At 38.0% G+C, this 18,977-nt stretch overlaps 1 protein-coding gene and 1 long non-coding RNA gene across 2 annotated transcripts in view; one reads left to right on the top strand and one right to left on the bottom strand.

Moving 5' to 3' along the window:
• Positions 1 to 91: 91 nt before the first annotated feature.
• Positions 92 to 18,857, bottom strand: LOC122674870. The gene is made up of 5 exons (XR_006335069.1): positions 18,735 to 18,857; positions 17,336 to 17,430; positions 16,446 to 16,567; positions 2,054 to 2,135; positions 92 to 130 (listed from the first exon to the last, which is right to left on the bottom strand). It is a non-coding gene; the product is annotated as an uncharacterized LOC122674870 (long non-coding RNA).
• ZNF804B (zinc finger protein 804B) overlaps positions 18,193 to 18,977 on the top strand; it is a 519,711-nt gene continuing 518,926 nt past the window's right edge. Inside the window, exon 1 of the mRNA XM_043873460.1 lies at positions 18,193 to 18,830. Coding sequence (XP_043729395.1) covers positions 18,723 to 18,830 — 108 coding nt within the window. The 5' untranslated portion in view covers positions 18,193 to 18,722. The remainder of the gene's footprint in view (positions 18,831 to 18,977) is intronic.

Raw genomic sequence — 18,977 nt, forward strand, 5'->3', positions numbered from 1 at the left:
AAATGTCATTATTTCATCCTTTTTATGGTTGAATAATATTCCATTGTGTATATGTATCACATCTTTGTTATCCATTCATCCGTCAATGGGCATTTAGGTTGCTTCCATATCTTGTCTATTGCAAACAGTGCTGCAATGAACATTGGGGTGTATTATCATTTTGAATGACATTTTTCTCCAGATATATGTCTAGTAGCATATTGCTGTATTTTTAAGGAACTTCCAAACGCTTCTCCATAGTGGCTGTACCAGTTTACATTCCCATCAACAGTGTAGGAGTGTTCCCTTTTACCCACACCCTTTCCAGCATTTATTGTTTGTAGAATTTTTGATGATGGCCATTCTGACTGGTGTGAGGTGATATATTATTGTAGTTTTGATTTGCATTTCGAGTGACTGAACTGAATCATCAGCAATGTTGAGCCTCTCAGTCATCTGTATGTTCCTCTTTGGAGAAATGTCTATTTTGGTCTTATGCCCATTTTTTGATATTGAGTCCCATGAGTTGTTTTGGAGATTAGTCCCTTGTAGGCTGTGTTGTTTGCAAATATTTTCTCCTATTCTGTAATTTGTCCTTTCATTTTGTTTATGGTTTCCTTTGCTGTGCAAAAGCTTTTGAAATTAAACTGAATAAAATCTCTGTCCTCAAAGGAGTGTATGTTCTACATTCAAATGTTGATAGTCTCATATATATTCTCTCTTTTTCACCTCTTCCCCTTCTTGTGTCTTCAAACTTTATTTTTACTAAACTAAACCTTTTGTGAAAGGGTTCTGAGGAGAACGGCAGCCTGAATGCTCGCCAACACTCCACCTCTCAATTGTTTCTTTGTTGAAGGAGGCAGCAAGAATACTCTACCAGTCCCAGAGAGGTTCAACACTTGATGATCTGTGATATCCCTGGGGGAAAGTAGTGCCCACCTGCCCTAAAGAGTCCTGGGAGTATAGCCTCTGTCCTCCTGACCCTCAGGAGCTGCAGCAACGTTAAAAGCTGAGAGAGGGCTGCCTCTTAAGTGTAAGACACTAGAGAGATTCTCAGTAGTTGATATCTGGTCTGTAGTTTTGTTTTACCATCATTTTGTCTGTTGTTTCGGTTGACTTCAAACAAATAGACTGCCAGATATTTGTCTAACAAAGATGGGTTTATTGAGGACCAGCAGAGAATTGCACTTGGGGATCTGCAAATATGGCAAGCTATGTGCAAATCCCCACATGGCAAGGGAAGGAAAAAGCTTTTATAGAGAGGAAAATAAAGTTGGGAAAACAACAAGTCTGTGGCTTTTCACTAATTGAGTCCTTGCCAGGAAAGAAGAGGAACTTTCTTCTTCCTGTTGGGCTCTGTTACTGTAGCAGGGTGTGACAGCACCCTCTTCTGGTCTCCTAACTCTATTTAATTGAGACCTGTTCATTAATTTTTGCATTTCAAAATCATATACCCCAGTAGGTGATGTATGGAAAAAATGAGACAAGAATAGGAACATTGAGTGATAAAGCAGATAGTTTTAGTAAGCAGCAAGCACATATAAAAAATATAACTTCAAAGAGCATGTGTAAAGAAGTAAACTAAAAACTTCAGAGTGTTATTGGGAAAAGTTATATGTGGAATAATCAGGCAATGACTTGAGAAGACATATTGGAAAAATAATTGAATTTGATTGAGATTTGGAGATATCAGTTTAGTGAGGGATTGTGTTTAGATGAATAGAAACGAAAAAGATAACTTGAGTGAAGCTAGACTAAACTTCATGAAAAATGTTCATGTGTTTTGTACAAATAACTTGAACTTGGACAAAATTGTGGTGTTGGCATTTACCAAAATCTTTTCTACTTTAGACTGAAATTTAAAATAATTTCAACAATTTTTTTCATTCTACATATCTGATACAAATTGTGCTTTTTATGCTTTTTAGAACACAAATCAACTAAAGCAGATTTTACTCATATAACTCTCACATATACACATATACATAAATATATATGTGTGTATACACACATATATGCATATAATGATGATTTTGCATAGAGTCTAAAAAATTACCTTTTCTTAAATACTCACAAATTAAAGAGATTTGATCACTGTTTTGGAAATGTCCACAAAATAATGAAACCTTCTCTGGGGACGTTATTAATAGGCCAATCTGATGAAAATGAAACGACACATTGAAATGCAGAACATGTTCTTCTTGAAAAGATTGATGTATTAAATATTTATGCAAACACATTAAATTGGCAAGTGTATGAAAACATTATTACATATTCATCACCTTCACATCTCATCTTTTTGTAAGAACTTCTTTCCTATAAAACTAAAAGGGATGACTGTAAGTTTTCCAAAGTCACATTTTTCAAATTTTATAACATGGAATAGTTTGTTTTTCACAGTTTATATTAATTCACATAAATAACAAAATGAATGTTGGAATTAGAAAAGACCAATAATTTACTCAAAACAGGAGTTAAGTGCTATTTCATCCTCAGCTTTCTCCTGTATTGCTCCAACCCTGCCCTGGAGCCTCCTCATATAAAAGTTGCTCCCCAAGAGTGAATATTCACTTTGAGGAAGAAATGAGCTCTTTGAGCTCATGAAGTCATTTAGCAAACACTGGTTCTATGGCAAAAGCTAAACGTCAAAAGGGAATTAATGTATTTCCAAAGTACCTAACTTCTCTTAGAGTGCGGTAAGTCCAAAATTCTATGGTCTTTGGAAAGTGGTACTTAAAATTTAAATTGACTACACTTCTCAATAAAAGCCAGAAAGTTGAAATGATTCTATATAGGCTCTAAAAATATTCGAGTTTAATATAAACTGCCATATTCTGCTGATACAATGTTCTGTATTCTAAGCCTTCTTTCATCTCCATTTCTACCTCTTTTTTTTTCCTGCTGAACTCTCTTTTCATCCCTTACAACTTTTCCTGACTTCTCACTGTTTGATTTTTACCCTATTTTTATTATTATTTCACTCCTGTATCATCCTACTTTTTCATCCCTCTACTCATTTCCACAAGCTTCTCTTGCTTTACTGTTCCCTTCTGCTTGCATTTCTTTCCTTTTCTACCTTTTCCCTGCTCTTTGATGTTTTTTAAAAATTAATTTATTTTACACGTATTCCCCATCCCGATCCCCCCCTCCCACCTCCCTCTCCACCCGATTCCTCTGGGTCTTCCCAGTGCACCAGGCACTGATTCATATCAATGTATGACAAAACCCACTGAAATGTTGTGAAGTAATTAGCCTCCAACTAATTAAAAAAAAAAAAAACAAAAGGAAAAGGAAAAAAAAAAAAACATTTAATCTGATTGTACTAATACATGGATGGAAATATATTTATTTACTAAACATGTGTTTGTCAATTAATTAAGCCTCTACTATGCCAGGTACTATTATAGAGATTGGAATTAGTATACAAAAGAGATAAAATGCCTTGTCCTCATGGAGGACATATATATTATACAAAAATATACACTCTGCAAATATCTGCAGGTACAAAATCTTTCTAGTACTACTAACCAGATCTATATGATTATTTCCTGCTTATGCACACCAGTGTTATCCTGGCTCCTATATTTTCTTAGACATGTTTCCCAAACTTCGTATCAATTCTGTGAGCTATTAATAAACAAAATGCTACCCTAAAAAAAAAAATTTTAATTTATTTTAATTGGAGGCTAATTACATTACAACATGTACACCCATGGCTGATTCATGTCAATGTATGGCAAAAACTGCTCTTTGGTGTTTTAATGACTTCCTTTTTAATTTCTTTTTTCCCCCTCTGAGGTTGAATCCTCACCATCTCTGTTATTTGATAGTTTGTTGTTGGTAACAACCCCCGAGTTGGGTAATAAGTCATTGGTATTGGCTCTATTTAATTTAACTTGACTGTTCCTACCATACATCATAGTAAAAAATAGTCTATATTATAACATGGAAAAGAAGGAGGAGGAAGAAAAAGGTCAGAGTGTGGCCTTAGTTCGCTAATATTAAAAGAAACTTGGAACTTAATTCTGTCTGCAATTGACTTCTTCTTGCATAAGCCAAAACTCCATCTGTCTGTGTGTGGCCATTCTGTGTCCAGTTTTCCTTTTTTCTCCAAATGTACTCACTGGAGCCCCATCCTATGTACTATATGAATGGTCCCCTGCCTCCTCCAAATCCCTGAAGATTTCCGGGTTTTTGTTTCTGCTGCTCACGGCTCATGACTATTCTCATGCTGCTGCTGAAGGCTGGATTCCTACTCTATTTCTCCCCTTCCTTCACTGCTTTCTCTTCCCTGTCCTGTCTCTCCATAGACATGAAGTGCACACCATGGTCATGCAATCCCTGAAGCACCATTCTTTTAAGAAAAATAAAAAAATTTACTGAAGAATAAGGGGTAAAAGATAGTGATTAAGCTCAGAACATCACAGCAGCAGATAATAACGTCAAAGTAAAACAAGGTTGTTTAGTTTGACAGCTGCTTGTTCATCCCTGCCTTGGTCTGGCTTGCATTTTGTACTGCATTATTCTCTCCCAAGAGATTGGTTTCCCACATGCTCCTCTTCCTCCCATTCAGGGACCCCCAAACATATTTTCCTGTGGTTAGGAAAATATTCTATATTCTTGCTATTTTATTATGCAGAGTGATTTATTTCATTTTGTATAACCACTCTGCATGTATTTCCCATGGATGCTCTACCAATTTACCCCAGACTGTGGCTTAAAACAACAGAAACTGTCTCACAGTTTTCGAGGTCAGAAGTCTGAAATCAAGGTGTCAGCAAGGCCAAGCTCTCTCCCATGTTCTAGGGGAGATTCCTGGCCTCGCCTCTTCCCAGTCTCTGGTGAGGCCAAGCGTTCCTTGGTGTTCCTTGGTTTCTGGCTGCATCACTGATTTCTGCCTCTTTCTTCACATGACCTTCTCTGTCTCTTACAAAGATTCTTGTCACTGAATTTAGGGTTCACTTGAGTAATCCAAATGGTTTCATCTCAGGATCCTTAGGGCCTATCTTTTGGCAAGCCATCACTCAGCCCATTACACAGTCTGTCTAAGCAGACTAATTTTCTCAACCTTCACAACAAAGACAGACTAAATTTCCCAATTTAATTTAAAGAAGAAAAAATAATACTGTTTCTCACAATAATTCTATAGTCCTTCCAGGACTTTCAGAGTGAATTACTATTAGATTTTAAGTGATGTTTGTCTTCTCATAAACATGCTCCAACCTTCAAAATATGGTTAAAAGAGCATAACATTTAAAAATAGGGGAAAATTATTTATAATACCAGAAACTTAAATAAAACTCTGTATATGTATTTATATAAATGCCTTTATAATTTATATTTTTACATGTGTATGTGTATACATGTATTTGTAAAAATACACACTTGTAATCATGACATATTTACAGCTCTATACTGTTCTTAATATTAACATATAATAAATCTCTTCAGTATTTTAGCATATTTAATTTACTATTTTTTATTTTTCATTTTAGTTAATGAAGAAATATTTAATAATTGTAGAAAATACAAATGGAAAAATTAATCATTTAAAATTATACCCCCCAAAATAATCAATTTGGGGACACATACATCCTTATTTTTCTCATGCAGTTATGTCTCCATAAACTTATACCTGCAACAGGTACATGAATCTATACCTGTAATTAAATCTATATTTATTTACAGTTTTAATTAGAACAAAAATCATATCATACTTTTCTAGACTTGATTTTTTAAAAATTTTTCCAGTTAATGTTATGGTATACTTTTTATTTTAAATTACTTTATAATAGCATTATTATTCTATATACTATATATGTATATATATGGTGTATCATTTTGATGCTCTATTAATTATTTTCATTTGAGATTATTTTCACTATTAAAATGAACACTTAATAAACATACTTTATTAGAGTCTTTATAAATATATGTAAGTATTGTCTTAAAATTAATTGTGTATAATCTTTATAAATGTATATAATTATTTCTTTAGGATTCTCATAGGTGAATTTGCTGAGTCATAGAGTATGTATGTTGTGGCAGAGATTGGTAGTCAGTCATGGATCCAATTTTCTGTTCTCTGCTATTTAGGTACCAGGAATTTTATTTCCCAGTTTCATGTGCAGTTGCATGTGACCACGTGACTGGGTTCTAACCAATGGATAGAAGAGTGTTATTTCACACCATCTGTGGGCTAACATCTTTACAAGCAGATGTGCTTCCTCTGGGCTCTCTTTCCCCTAGGCTGCCTGTAAGCATCAGAGAAAGAGGTCTGAAGGACAAAAGAAAGCTGTGTCCCTTAGTCACCATGTGGAGGGAGTGACCCTTTTACTGGACCAGGAATGTCTACCTCAAAGATTACTCAATTGAAAAATTAACTTCTATTGTGGTTGAGCCATTACGCATTTTGCCTCTTTTAAAAATTATTGTTCCAGGCTAAGTAATACACTTGGTTTTAGAAGTTTTAATCCTTGATGTTAAGTTGCATTTCCCAAAGTCTAAGCAGTGAGTCTATCCTTGCTGCTTTTCAACAAAGTTATACTCACATGTTTATTATCAATTTTAATATTTATAGAAAAGGCCTGTCAACACTTTCTAGAGATTCTCTTACATTTTCTTGGACATGACCATTATAATCATGTTGGCAATTTTCCTAAAAAGTCTTAAGAGAGATTGTTAAGGCTGCAGCTGAAGTAAGATTATTAATTCTAGCATTTTTTTTTCAGGGTTAACCCTTATATATTATTCTAATTATTCATTGCTATGTTGCTGTCATAGAATATTTTCTACATAGAAATTTCCAATGGTAAATTAAATGCTTGTATGAATTTCCCAGAAATGTGGAAATTCAGAAAAATGGTAGGAATAAATCTGCAATTTTTTATATGGGTTGTAGTTTCAGGTACAAGTGATGATAAACATGATTACAACAATAAGTCCAGTTAGCATTCATCACCCATATAGTTACAGCATTATTTTTCTTGTGATGAAAACTTTCAAAATCCATTCTCCTAGTTACTTTCAAATATGCAACACAGTATTATTAACTAGAGTCACCATGTTGTACATTATATCCATATGAGTTATTCACTTTATAACTGGAAATTTGTACATTTTGAACCTCTTCCCACCACCCTACCTCAGGCAACCACTGATCTGTATTCTATATCCTTGAGCTCATTTTTTTTTTTTTTATTATTTGAAAAACAGGTATTTTTGAGAACTAAAAATATGTTATTTATTGCTTAAAATGAAATTAAAATAAATAGTAGTATATGAAGGGTTCTCCTTTATTTTAAATTCAAATATACATGAATATTCCAGGGATTTTGCCTTGAAATATCACCATAACAGAAAAAAAGCTATGTTAAAAAAATTATGACATAAAAGCCCCATCAGGGCTTCCCTGGTGGCTCAATGGTAAAGAACCAGCCTGCAGGAGTTGCAGGAGACGTGTGTTCGGTTCAATCCTTGGGCTGGGAAGATCCCCTGGAAGAGGGCATGGCAACCCATTCCAGTATTCTTGCCAGGGCAATTCCAGGGGCAGAGGAGCCTGGCGGGCTATAGTCCTTGTGGTCTCAAAGATTTGGACACAAATGAGCTACTGAGTATATGCACGCATGCATGCCCATCACCCATGATAACTGCATTGTTCTCACATTCTGCATTTCCTTTAATGTGGAAATCTAGAAATCTATAAGGAGATTAGCTGCAATGACTCAGACAGTAGTGCACAATCTGCTGCAATGCAGGAGACCTGGGTTCAATCCCTGGGTTGGGAAGATTTCCTGGAGGAGGGAATGGCAACCCACTCCAATATTCCTGCCTGGAGCTTCCCACCAACAGAGGAGCCTGGCGGGGTCGCAAAGAGTCTGACACCACTGAGCAACTAACACCTTCACAGTTCAAGGGTTAAAATGCAATGTTCAATATTGAAGGGAATTCAGAAATAAAGCTCTTTGAGGGGGGAATGGAACTATATTTATATCTAGAAGTTAATTAGATATTATGTCTTATAACTAATATAGTTTGATTCATAATGAAAGTATTTCATTAAAAAATGTTTAAATTTTCATTAAGACTTTTGGTGTTGGCATTTTGCCTGTGTAGTTGATTTGCATGAAGTGTGATTAATGATAAGTAAAGAAACAGTCTTACAGGTAGAGGGAGATGAAAAATTACCCTAGTAAAAGAAAATTTTATAGGATAACCATTTCAACAACAACAAAAACCTCGATTTATTAAAATTTTATGACATAAAAAAGCTATGTGAAATGTTAATGAGATAAACTTATTAGTCAGTACTAGTTTGAGTTGTTTACCCCAGGAATGAGTTTTCTAGGAGAAAGGCTCCCAGTCCCACTCCTTTCTAGAAACTGCACAAAGTCACAAGGCAAATAACCAGTTCAGCACAATTTAACAGCACAAATGGAGACATTACAAACCAATTCATCTGTAAATAATTTAAAATATGAAAATAAACATAGTGAAAACTGAAGTCTTCTGGTATATCATTATTCTGTTGCTAGATTACATTCTCTGTTTCCTTTTGTTTGAAAGCAGGAATACTTTTAAGAAGACCAGATTCCTTTTATAACTCATATGGGACTTTTTATATAGCTAATGGCATAACTGCTTTTATATGCCTTTCATAAAACATAAGATATAAGAGCCCTGGGTCATGTGATGTGAATGATAAATATATAAATTACATTTTAAATATGTGTGTGTGTATGTGTACCCTAAGTTGCTTCAGTTATCTCCAACTTTTTGCAACCCCATACACTGTAGACCGCCAGGCTCCTCTGTTCATGGGATTCTCCAGACAAGAATACTGGAGTGGGTTGCCATGCCCTCCTCCAGGGGATCTTCTTGATCAGGGATTGAACCCTTATTTATGTCTCCTGCATCGGCAGGAGGGTTTTTTACCGCTAGTACCACCTGGTTTCCCCAAAGTCCTATATAGATTTTTATAAAACCTAGCCTCCAATGCAGAATTATGATTGGTTCTCATGCTTCAAATTTAGTAAAAACATCCACATTTGCTAATTTTCCTCCAGAGGATTTTCAGCTTGATGAAAGTAGGAGCCCACGGCTTATTCTTCTCTGATCATCCAAAGGCTGAATGATGCAGGATAAAAAGACAGCATAGATGTAAAGAGCCTAGGCTTTGAGTCAGACACACATGGATTCTTGCTCTATCACTTACTTAGCTCTGTGACCTTAGATAAAATCTTTAAATTTTCTGAGCTTCAGTTATGTTACCTGCATTAAAGCAATCGGTACAGATATGAAATGGCATGATGAATATAAAGTAACTGGCAAATGGATGGTACTCCATAAATATTTCCTCAACTCCCTTTCCTTAATTTATTCTGATACTGAGATTCTGGTATTGTTTCCTTTTTTCAATATGCATAGTGGGACTGAAAAGAAGAAAAAAGGGAAATGTTCTGTATGCTTAAGAATCTATATGTCTTGTATCATTTCTAAAGTGATGGGAAGCAATTTTATAACAGAACTGTGGTATAGGAGAAGACTCTTGAGAGTCCCTTGGATGGCAAGGAGATCCAACCAGTCCCTGCTAAAGGAAATCAGTCCTGAGTATTCATTGGAAGGACTGATGCTGAAGCTGAAACTCCAATACTTTGGCCACCTGATGCGAAGAACTGAGTCATTGGAAAAAACCCTGATGCTGAGAAAGATTGAAGGCGGGAGGAGAAGGGAACGACAGAGGATGAGATGGTTGGATGGCATCACTGACTCAATGGACAAGAGTTTGAGTAAACTCCAGAAGTTGGTGATGGACAGGGAGGCCTGGTGTGCTGCAGTCCATGGGGTCGCAAAGAGTTGGACATGACTGAGTGACTGAACTGAACTGAACTAAGATTCATTTTAAATTTGAAGAGTACATACAATCAGGTTGTATTTTAGAAATGTGGTCCTGGGAAATCAAGAATGATCAAGTCTGGAAAAGGCTCCTTGTGTTTAAATGAATTGTTCTTGCCTTTAAATATGAGAGGGCCATGTTCTAGGAAAAGCAGAAGGGGGTCAGAGTTATAATGAATTGCACTACCATCCATCCTTCCAGACCCTACTGGGATTCTGAGCACCGGTAGACAGGATAGTAGCTGTTTTTCTTGGCCTTTGCAGGCAGCAGGGCTCACTTCTCTCTCTACAGTGTTGTCAGATTAGTGGCATAGCTTTGGGAAACTGTGAAATGAACAAAATGCTAGGTAAGCAGCAAGGACTCCTGTTTTTTGCTTGCTTGTGTATGTGTGTGTGTGTGTGTGTGTGTGTGTATGATTCTGTAATCTAAAGTTTTTCTTCCACCTCCTGTATACTTCAGAGACTCATCCTTGAGGAGAGGAAAGAATGTAGAATGAATATGGTGCTCTGCAGTTGGAGAGTTTTGGATAGGTCATGTTTGATTGGTTGTGTATCTCTGAATTATGGTGGAGCTATTTTGTCCTTCTCTTGATGACTTGGAGCAACATCAGTCAGTATCAATCATTTCTCTATGATGTAGTTTTAATTAATCCAAATGACTGAACTGATTCTTCACTTGAATGCTTGTCTTGGAAAATAATTTTAACGAATTCCATGAAGTCAGTTTGGTTTCATATCCTTTGCCCTGTATTCTTAGAGTTCACAGTATAGATTTAGCTGTATGACTTACTGTTGTCTTCCTGCCAAATTAGATGTTGAAGTCTGAAGGAATCTTATCCTGTTTTCTTGACTTTGATTAATTCATCAGCACAGTCTTTGTTATTTGATTTGTTAGGAGATAGTAGTCAAAATGCTATACCTTATGTGTTAATAGAGAAAGGGCCCCTTAATCTCTCTTAACCCAGTTTTAAATTCCTGTAGGTTCATTTCAGAGAGGAAATATCACTATCTCACTATGTTAAGGGTTTTAAAGTTGCTGCAGAAAAAGAAGACTTTCTCATCTTCTCTCCTCACCTTTCTTCCTCTCTTCTTTTCTCCCTGCTCCCCACCTCCCCCTTTTTTTCTTTCTGGCAGTATCTCTTTCTCGGAATGCCTTGAGCATAAATGGGACTTTACCTCTGTAAATTTGTATTTAGTCATATAATCAGAATGATTAATTTTAATGAAAGAATCAAAGGTATCTGTGGTCTCGCATACATGTACATCTGACAAAGTTAAGAAATTCTTTCTTTTTTCCCCCTGGATCTGTGGTGGCCCAGGTTAGCATTGTTGGGGCAGCAGGATGCTAGACTTCCGTGCTGCCAGTTCTGTTCCCCCCATGGAAGGGGGCAGCCTAATTCATTTCTGTTGAGTGAAGCCCACAGTGGATCCCACAGAGCTAAACATCTTAGGAATCTGTGAACTAAAATGGATGGGAATGGGCAAATTTAATTCAGATGGCCATTATATCTACTACTATGGACAAGAATCCCTTAGAAGAAATGGAATAGTAGTCATAGTCAACAATAGAGTTGGAAATACAGTTCTTGGGTACAGTCTGAAAAATGACAGAATGATCTCCATTCATTTCCATGGCAAACTGTTCAACATTAAAGGAATCTGAGTCTATGCTCCTACCACTGATGCCAAAGAAAGTGAAGTTGACCAGTTCTATGAAAACCTACAAGACCTTCTAGAAATGACACCAAAAATAGATGACTTTTTCATTATAGGGGATTGGAATGCAAAAGTAGGAACTCAAGAGATACCCTGAATAACAGGTAAGTTGGATCTTGGAGTACAAAATGAAGCCTTTGATCTCAAAGGCTAACGAAGTGTTTATCAAGAGAACATGCTGGCCATAACAAATACCTCTTACCAACAACCTAAGAGATGACTCTACACATGGGCATCACCAGATGATCAATACTGAAATTAGATTGATTATGTTCTTTACAGCTGAAGATGGAGAAGCTCTGTATAGTCAGCAAAAACAAGACCTGGAGCTGACTGTGGCTCAGATCATGAACTCCTTATTTCAAAATTCAGGCTTAAATTGAAGAAAGTAGGGAAAACCACTAGGCCATTCAGATATGACCTAAATCAAATCCTTTATAATTATATAGTGGAGGTGACAAATAGACTCAAGAGATTAGATCTAGTAGACAAATTGTATGAAGAACTATGGATGGAGGCTTGTAACATTGTATAGGAGATGGTGACCAAAATCATCCCAAAGAAAAAGAAATGCAAGAAGGCAAAGTGGTTGTCTAAGGAGGCTTTACAAACAGCTGAGGAAATAAGAGAAGTGAAGGGCAATGGAGAAAGGGAAAGATACACCCAACAGAATGCAGAGTTCCAGAAAATAGCAAGGAGAGGTAAGAAGGCCTTCTTCAATGAAGAATGCAAAGAAATAGACAAAAACAAGAGAATGGGAAAGGCTAGAAATCTCTTCAAGAAAATTGGAGATATCAAAGGAACATTTAATGTAAAAATGGGCATGATAAAGAGCATTAAATGGTAAGAACCTAACAGAAGCAGAAAAGGTTAAGAAAAGGTGACAGGAATACACAGAACTAATATACAGAAAAGGCATCATTAAGATGATCCAGATAACCAGGATGGTGTGGTCACTCACCCAGATTTGGGTATCCTGAAGTGTGAAGTAAAGTGGGCCTTAGGAACCATTATTATGAGCAAAGCTCCTGGAGGTGATAGAATTCCAGCTGAGCAGTTTAAAATCTTAAAAGTGATCCTGTTAAAGTGCTTCACTTTAACTTTAAATTTGCCGCATGTCAACAAATTTGAAAAACTCAGCAGTGGCCACAGGACTGGAAAAGGTCAGTTTTCAATTCCAATCCCAAAGAAAGGCAATGCCAAAGAATGTTTAAAGTAGCGTATAATTGCACTAATGTCACATGCTAGCATGGTTATGCTCAAAATTCTTCAAGAGAGGCTTCAGCAGTACGTGAACTGAAAACTTCCAGATGTACAAACAAGTTGGGTTTAGAAAAGGCAGAGAAACCAGAGACCAAATTGCCAACATCTGTTGGATCATAAAGAAAGCAAGAGCATTCCTGACAAACATCTACTTCTGCTTCACTGACTACATTAAAGCCTTTGACTGTGTGCGTCACAACAAATTGTGGGAAATTCTTAGAGATAGGAGAACCAGAGATCAACTTGCCAACATCCATTGGATCATAAAGAAAGCAACAGAATTGCAGAAAAAATGTCTACTTCTGCTTCACTGACTACACTAAAGCTTTTGACTGTGTGGATCACAACAAATTGTGGAAAATTCCTAAAGAGACAGGAGTACCAGACCACCTTTCCTGTCTCCTGAGAAACCTTTATGTGGCTCAAGAAGCAACAGTTAGAACTGGAGATGGAACAACTGACTGGTTCAAAATTGGGAAGGCTTTTATTGTCACCCTGTTTATTTAACTTATCTGCAGAGACATCATGCAAAATGCCAGGTTGGATAAATCACAAGTTGGAATCAAGATTGCTGGGAAAAATATCAATACCTCAGATATGCAGATGACACCACTCTAATGGCAGAAACTGAAGACGAACTAAAGCGCTTCTTGATGAAGGTGAAAGAGGAGAGTGAAAAAGCTGGCCTGAAACTCAACTTTCAAAAAACTAAGATCATGGCATCCTGTCCCATCACTTCATGGCAAATAGAAGGGGAAAAAGTGGAAACAATGACATGTTTTACTTTCTTGGACTCCAAAATCACTACAGATGGTGACTACAGCCATGAAATTAAAAGACACGTGCTCCTTGGAAGAAAATCTATAACAAACCTAGACAGTATATTAAAAAGCAAAGACATCACTTTGCTGACAAAGGTCCATCTAATCAACGCTATGGTTTTTCCAGTAGTCATGTATGGCTATGAGAGTTGGACCATAAAGAAGGCTGAGTGCAGAAGATTCGATGCTTTCAAATTGTGGTGCTGTTGAAGACTGTTAAAAGCTCTTTGGACTGCAAGGAGATCAAATCAGTCAATCCTAAAGGAAATGAACCCTGAATATTCATTGGAAGGCCTGATGCTGAAACCGAAGCTCCAATACTTGGGCCACCTGATGTGAAGAGCTGACTCATTGGAAAAGATTCTGATGCTGGAAAAGAATGAGGGCAAATGAAAAGGGCTAGTAGAGGATGAGATGGTTAGATAGCATCATAGAGTTAATGGACATGAATGTGAGCAAACTCCGTGAGATGGTGAAGGACAGGGGAGCCTGACTTGCTGAAGTCCATGGGATCACAGAGTCAGACAACTTAGAAACTAAAGGAAAACAAACCATACTGGATTAAGGCTCACCCTAATGACCTCATCTTAACTTTGTCATCTTCAAAAAAATTATTTCCAATTAAGGTCACGTTCAAAAAGGAGTTAGGACTTCAGCATTAGGGGGTGGGTTATGGGGGGCACAATTCCATGTAATGGAATACTATAAAACTCTTCCAGCAATAAAAATGAATGTGGTATCAAGCCATTGACAGTCATGAAGGAAGTTTAAAATGCATATTGCTAAATGAAAGAAGCCAATCTGAAAAACTATTATACTATATAATTCCAAATATATGACATTCTTCAAATGACATAAAAAAGACACAGTAAAAAGATTACTGTTTGATAGGGATTCAGAGGCATTGGAGGAGAGATGAATAGGTGGAACATAGATGATTTTTAGAGCAGTAAAACTATTCTGCATGCAACTATAATGATAGATACATGTCATATATTCTTTCAAAACTCGTAGAATATACAACTCCAAGAATGAACCCTAATGTAAACTATGACCTTTAGTTAATAATATGTATTAATACTGACTCATCAATTGTAACAAATGTACCACACAAAAGCAAGACATTGATAAAGGGAAAACTGTGTGGGGAAGGGGGAGAAACAATATGGGCCCTCTATACTTTCTGCTCAATTTTTCTATAAACCTGATGATATGAAACCAACAGGTAATTTAATAGGGATGGAGTAAGATATGCTCTATGTTTTTAAAATATCACTCTGGCTATGAGATACAAAGAATAAATTTTATACGGAGGCAACATTGAAAACAGGAGATTAGCTAAAAAGATAATGCAATGATTCAAGCAAAAAGTAATGGTGGTTTGGGCTAAGGTGGGGGCTGTGGATATGGAGATAAGGGGATCAATTTGGGATATGTTGATAAAGAGTGGGTTTCTCATGATATCAATCATCTATGACACAGCCATGAACCTGGAATCATGTGAAATATCATTTGGTTATAGGCGGAAATCTATTTTGCCATTCATATCCCTTTCCTTAGAATGAGAATTCATCATATCAGATATTGCTTTTAATAAAAGGGCCTTGTAAAACTGTGCAAGATGTTTGCTTTTCACACTTGTAATAGGATTTGACTTGTATCTAAAATTCATTTAATATAGCCTTAAAGTGTTTTCCTTTTCTTTCACCTTTTCTGAAAATTTTTAATTACTGAAGTTGGAAGGAATCTCCTTTGATAAGTCAATGCAACTGGTCAACTTCGTATTTATAGCAACTCTGCAAACAAAAGCACACATTTCTGTTGTTTAGATTGGGCAAAACACATTTAAAGTAGAGGCCAGGAGTGATGGAGAATTGTTGCATATGATGACATCACACTAATAGACATCAGTCACAATCTGTCAAGGAAAAGGGAATTATTCTTTTGTTTGTTTTAAAGACTATTATTAAAATTTGCTGAGAATAACAATTGTGTCAGGTTTTTTTTTTTTTTTTTGGCCTAAATATTTTAAGATGGGTGGCAAAAAATTAGAAAGCCAAGAACAACCATGGTGATGGTTTAGTCTGAGTTGTGTCTGACTCTTGTGACCCCTGTGGCCTGTAGCCCTCCAGGTTCCTCTGTCTGTGAGATTTCCTAGGTGAATATACTGGAGTGTATTGCCATTTCCTCCTCCAGGGGATCTTCCTGACTCAGGGATCGAACCTGCAGACCTGCATTGCAGGTGGATTCTCTACCTCTGAGATACCAGGAAAGCCCGCCCTAAATGATTTAAAACACATGGCAAATTAACAGAATTGGTATCATTCATTTCTAACAAAGAAGGATCTCAAAAAGTAAATAATTTTTAAGAAATTAGAATTTTTAAAAGAATTATAAAAATGACTCAGTCTTTGAAACATTACTATAAAAAGGGATTAGATTACTTTGTTTCCTATGGGAAAACTCAAATGCACATAATAATTAAATGAACAAGACTGTCAGGATAGCTAATGGATACTTTGAATAAAAAAGAAATAATAATAGGATGGTATATTTGAATTATATACATTTTCATTACTTAAGTCAATCCTTTCATTTTAGAAAAGCATGCCTAATTCTTAAAAATAATCAAGCATTATTAGGAATCATATTTACTTAATGAAGAAGGTAAAGCATCCTTGGAATTGTTATTCATAGCATGTGACATCATTCATTTTTCTATTCCATTCAAGAATGTATACAGTTAGGTACTGAATGCTGTTTGCTACTTACGTTTATGAAGAGTGAGATTGTAATTATAGACTGAGCCACACGATATCCTTTTAAAATCCCCCCTTTTTTTCTGGCAAAGATTTCACCTGATTATGAACACATTTTCTTTGCATAGAATATGTCTGAAAGCATATATATGAGCAGCATTACTCACTTTCAGCTTTGGAAACATTTTGCAACTCTAAGTCAAATAAATACAACATTATTAAGTAAACACATCTTAGTAGAAAAGGAAAAGTGTTTATATTGTATCTATTGTTTCTGTAATTTTTTTTAATTTCAAAAGTTCTTCCCAACAAGATAGTTACAAAGTAATTAGCCTGCAAGATTTACATTGCAATACCTTATTATCAGTAATTTTCAACTAGAAGTTTGAAAGAAATTGGTATTTTCACGTTATATACTAAGTCATTTTCTAGTATGTAAACACTTTTAAAATGCTTGAAAGATATTATATGAAACCTTTAAAATGAGAAATACATCTGTGTGTTTTTTAATAAAACATTAAGGATATTGCAATAATGTAAACAAAAATCAAGCCTTTATTGGGCAGTTACAGAGGTTATATTCATGGGACTATTTTTAAGAGTTTTATGAGTTACCAGAATAGGAGAATTTTAATTTCCTGCTTGCTTTTTTGCCGGTTTCTGTCATTTGTGAGAGGTCTTCAGTGTTATCCAGGATGCAGATGGGGATTATGTTAGAAGAGGAGAAAATTGGGGAGACGCCTGGGTACATTAGCCTTAATCTTGCGATTAATTCTGTGCTAAGGCAAAAGAGGGAAAACGGACGACCTTTCCTTTTCTCCCAACACAGATCTGAAAAGGATAAGAGAGATCACCTAACTCCGGAAGATCAGCTAGCGGGTGGGGGAGAGGGCGTACTGATACCTGACTCTGCAAGAGCCTCCTTCTCCTTCCACAGCTCATTTCTGCACGAGTCTTTAATTCTCAGTGCGGCTTCCTGCCTGGTGACTTTATTCGCCCTAAATGATACAACGTCCATTAAAAAACAAAAAAACACTTTTTAAGGGTGATTGTTTAAGCTTGTGAGGAAACAAACGTCCTATAAAGAGCAAAAATATCTGCCTCTTTAAGGAAACAAGAAAGACTTGTAAGTGCATGTTTATAACTCTGAAGACAGATGAATAGATGGAAAGAGACACACGTATGTGTGTTTCGTTTCTATTCCTTATATAAGTTTTCTGTCTAAAACTTACTTTCTCCTCCATCCATTACCTACTATAGCGCCTCTAATCTGTTTGCCCTATTTGGGGCGTCATAGCACATCCCTACAGCCGGGTGGGGAGCTGTTGCTTTGGCCAGCGCAGCCGTCAGCCGGAGCGCGGAAGAAATGCTAAAGGCGTGCAGGCGGGGAAAGAGTAAAGAAAATGCTCTCCTCCCGCTCAACTGCTCCACCGTGCACCGCCCCCCGACCCCGCAGGACCCCGCCCCCAACACAGCACAAAGTTGGCCCAGAGACACAGGGCGGAGAGGGACAGGGGTTCAGGGCGGCTGATGGCGGGATGCTGGAGCGGCGCCCCCCGCACCGGGAGAGCCTCCTGACGCCGCCGCAGCTGTCACCGCCACGCCGAGCCACTGGCGAGCCCCTCGCCCCGCTGTTGGCGCCCAGCCGTCGCGTTGACAGCCCCCACTCACAAGTCTCCGCGTCCCCAACTCCCAGTTCTCCCCCCAGCCCGCCCGTCCCTCCCCACCCCCTTCCCGCCACTGCAGCGGGGGCAGCGATCTGGCGCTCCGAGGACTCCCCGCCACTCTCCCCGCGAAGGCTGCCGCTGCCGCTGATTCGCGGCGCCGCAGACACAGCCCCGCCGCGGACGCCGGGCCAGACCGTGGGGACCCGCGCCTGAGCATCCCCTGAGCGCGCGCGGAGTGCGAAGGCGGGGGCGGGAGGGAAAGGCAGGAGGAGTTGCTGATCCCCTAGCGGACCCAGGAAGTTGTCCTTAAAGAATATACAGCGTCGATCGGCGGTTGAGCAGCCACCTGGCCAGAGCAGCATGTGGACTGGCTCGCCGGGTCCCCTAAGTGCTCTGTGGCTGCCGCTGCCGCCACCTCCGCCGTCAGAGCAGCTGCTGCTGACAGCAGGAGCCCCGCGCGGGGCAAGGAGCCGGGACGCGCCGCCGCAGCGTCCCCTGCTTACTGCTGGCCGCTTCGTCTCGGGAGGTGGCAATCACTGTTGCTGCTGAGAAACCAGCCCGCATTTCCGAGGCTTGTCGCCTGGTGAGGAGTTGAGACTCTACACCTCCCGCCCGCAACCCACATGGCTTGTTACCTGGTCATCAGTTCGAGACATCTCAGCAATGGTCACTACCGGGGCATTAAAGGAGTCTTCAGAGGGCCCCTCTGCAAGAATGGATCTCCCTCTCCGGTAACCTGCACACAGGCGCGCGCAGACACACACACATACCACCATCAGAGTTAATATAAATAGAAATGCTGCCCTGGCACAATGAAGGGGAGATGGGTATCTACCTTGCTCATCAGTATATTGTGTCTGTTTATGCAGTTTGTTGAG

The sequence above is a fragment of the Cervus elaphus genome, chromosome 18 (genome assembly GCF_910594005.1).
Source record: "Cervus elaphus chromosome 18, mCerEla1.1, whole genome shotgun sequence".
NCBI lineage: Eukaryota > Metazoa > Chordata > Mammalia > Artiodactyla > Cervidae > Cervus > Cervus elaphus.